Raw genomic sequence first — 2,608 nt, forward strand, 5'->3', positions numbered from 1 at the left:
GAGGACAGGGGTGACACCGGAGGAGGTCTTACCAGTGCTTGCATCAGCCATGACGTTGGCAGTCAAAGTGCTGGCGTGTTCCGTGGGCAGTGGGAAATGGGATAATTTTTCTCATCTCTGGCACACTGATGCAGCTGCTTTTCCACAGGAAAGCTTCCACCAGAAGTGTTTTTGCCAGTGTTTCTGAGAAAAAAGGAGAAAAGAATCCTTTTTATCTTTCCCCAAGTGAAGTAGAACATTTGGTGCAAGAATAGATGTTTCTCTGCCTGGTCCCTGCCCAGTTGGCCAAGCAAGGGCAGAGATGCAGGGAGCAAGTCCCCATCCTGGGAGATCTGTGATGTGGTGGGAGAAAGTGATGACCCAGTTGAATCTGCAAAAAGCCCAGTCCCATGGGCTCTCCACTACCCTGGGCTCCCACAGCATCTGAGTGCTTGATGGTTTTATAAATATGTATTATAGCAATGTGCAAATGCCCTGAAAACTCTTATGAAATGGGGAGAAGGACCAATTTATGAGCCTGGGAGCAACGTATCCCCGAATAACTCTTCAAGGCAAGGGGCCTGCTTTGTACAGGGTTGTGACCAGCAGTAGCATCATGCAAGACCGGGCTGTCCTCACTGTCCAAAACCTTTGATTTGTAGGCAGTGCTGTGTTTATTAGAAGCACCCAGGTTCTCTCATGATGCTTTAAGGAGAACATGAGGGTGTTCTGTATCGGCACCACAGGGTCAGCACGTGCCTGGGGAGAGCGTCCTTGGTGTGTGGGTGGCGTGGTGGGACCTGGAGCCTTTGCTAACATGCTGGCGTTTGTTTCTCTTCCCCCAGGCTGCTTCCCCAAGGTGACAGAGGAGCCATGGCCGCCTAGCCCTCCCCGGGACCAGAGGGGTTGGGGGGCCGGAGATGGCAGCGCAGAGGATCCGGGCAGCCAACTCGGGCGGCCTGCCACGGTGCAAGTCGGAGGGGACACTCATCGACCTTGGCGAGGGCTTCTCCGAGACCAGCCTTTGCGATGTCAAAGGTGCAGAGGGGATGGGTGGGAATGATGACCCCTCCTCAATTCAGGTGCATCCTCTTACCCCTGGGGTCTGTGGGGGTGTTGGTTAATAATTAGCAGACAGCAGCTGATGGGGAAGAGCAGCCAGGCACTGAGGAGCACATCCACAGGTGCAAGGACATGTGTGGACCTCATGCCAAGAGATCCAGCAGCCAGGAGAGGTGACAGCAACAAGGTGGTTTGTTTTTCCCCTTCCGTGGATGTGGGAACTTGCAGGTTTCTTGAACAGTCCTTTTTTTTCCTTTTATTGCTGTTTTTAGGGGGCTGTATTTACCTTACCCAGCATAAAATCTGTGTACCGGTGAGAGGGGAACTACTGTTCCCCCCAACAGATACCAAGAAATAGGTGGAAATTAGCATGTGCCGAGGGCCTTTAAAAATAAACATGCACAAAAGTGATTGCTTTTGCAGGCGTAGCAAGAAGAGACCCGAACATCAAACACTTTTGCTGCAAATTAGATTGTTTTTAATGCAAAAATGGGAATTGCTCATATTCTCCAAGGGATTTGCCGGTTTCAGCACATCCCTGTTAACCCTGCTGCCGTGCTGGATGTGTGCACAGCGCGGGGGCGATATGGGGACTGCCACTTGCCTGTCTTATCTGCAGGGATGGGGAGACTGGAAGTGCCTTGTCCTGCAGACAGTTCCAACTGCAGTGCTGGGTTAACGGTGGCTTCCTACCAGGGTGGCAAAATAGTTTCAATACATAATTTATATGTAGTTTTACACTAAATAAATGTCCTCATGGTTTTCCCTACCTGCTGGCAGTGTAAGTGGATTAACAATGGGGTTGATTAGGCTGTGTGCAAACTCTTCTTAATATTTTGATCCCTAGAGTATATTTAAAGACTTTTCTTTGCTCATCTGTGTCTTCCCTTGCCTTGTAGTGTCCGTGTCCGAAAAGTGCTGCCAGCCTGCCGCTAGTGACCGCAGGGATGTGCAGTCTGATCTGCTATCCCTTCATCTCCAGGATTTTAGGCAGCTTCTTGTGTTTAAATCCCCCTTTTCCCTTCAGAGATCTCTAAACCTGTGGCAGCAGGTGCTGCCCTGGTTCTCTTGCAGCTCTACATTAGTGAAAATCCAGCTCTCCTTGTTTTCTTAGGTCTGTCTAGCAAGATGACACGCATTTGAATATTGACAGAACATCGTCTGCAGCTTGTTTCTACTGCTTTTAACAGACATAGGTCCTAAAAGTGAGAGCCAAACCAATAAATAGGGTGACAATGTGAGCATTTGTAGGGTTGACCCAGCTGTTTTGCTTGTAATCGGGGTCCTCTGGCAAATTGGCTTTCAGCTGGTGCTGCAGAAAGAGAGATGGGAGAGATGCATCTTGGTCCACGATGGTGATGCTTGTTTCTGAGGGTTCAAACTACGTTTGCTTGTAATCAGGATCCTCTGGCAAATTGGCTTTTAGCTGGTGCTGCAGAAAGGGAGATGGGAGAGATGTGTCTTGGTCCACGATGGTGGTGCTTGTTTCTGAGGGTTCAAACTACATGACCTTCTTTAGAAATAAAGTTGTTATTTTGTTGAGGAGCTTTGGAATACAGGGACTGTG

The 2,608-nt window shown here is 49.3% G+C and overlaps 1 protein-coding gene across 1 annotated transcript in view; it reads left to right on the forward strand.

Moving 5' to 3' along the window:
* Positions 1 to 899: 899 nt before the first annotated feature.
* Positions 900 to 2,608, forward strand: part of SH3BP4 (SH3-domain binding protein 4) — a 12,147-nt gene continuing 10,438 nt past the window's right edge. Inside the window, exon 1 of the mRNA XM_010150882.1 lies at positions 900 to 1,017. Within this exon, the coding sequence (XP_010149184.1) occupies positions 900 to 1,017 (118 nt within the window). The remainder of the gene's footprint in view (positions 1,018 to 2,608) is intronic.

The sequence above is a fragment of the Eurypyga helias genome, unplaced genomic scaffold (genome assembly GCF_000690775.1).
Source record: "Eurypyga helias isolate BGI_N326 unplaced genomic scaffold, ASM69077v1 scaffold2434, whole genome shotgun sequence".
Lineage (NCBI taxonomy): Eukaryota > Metazoa > Chordata > Aves > Eurypygiformes > Eurypygidae > Eurypyga > Eurypyga helias.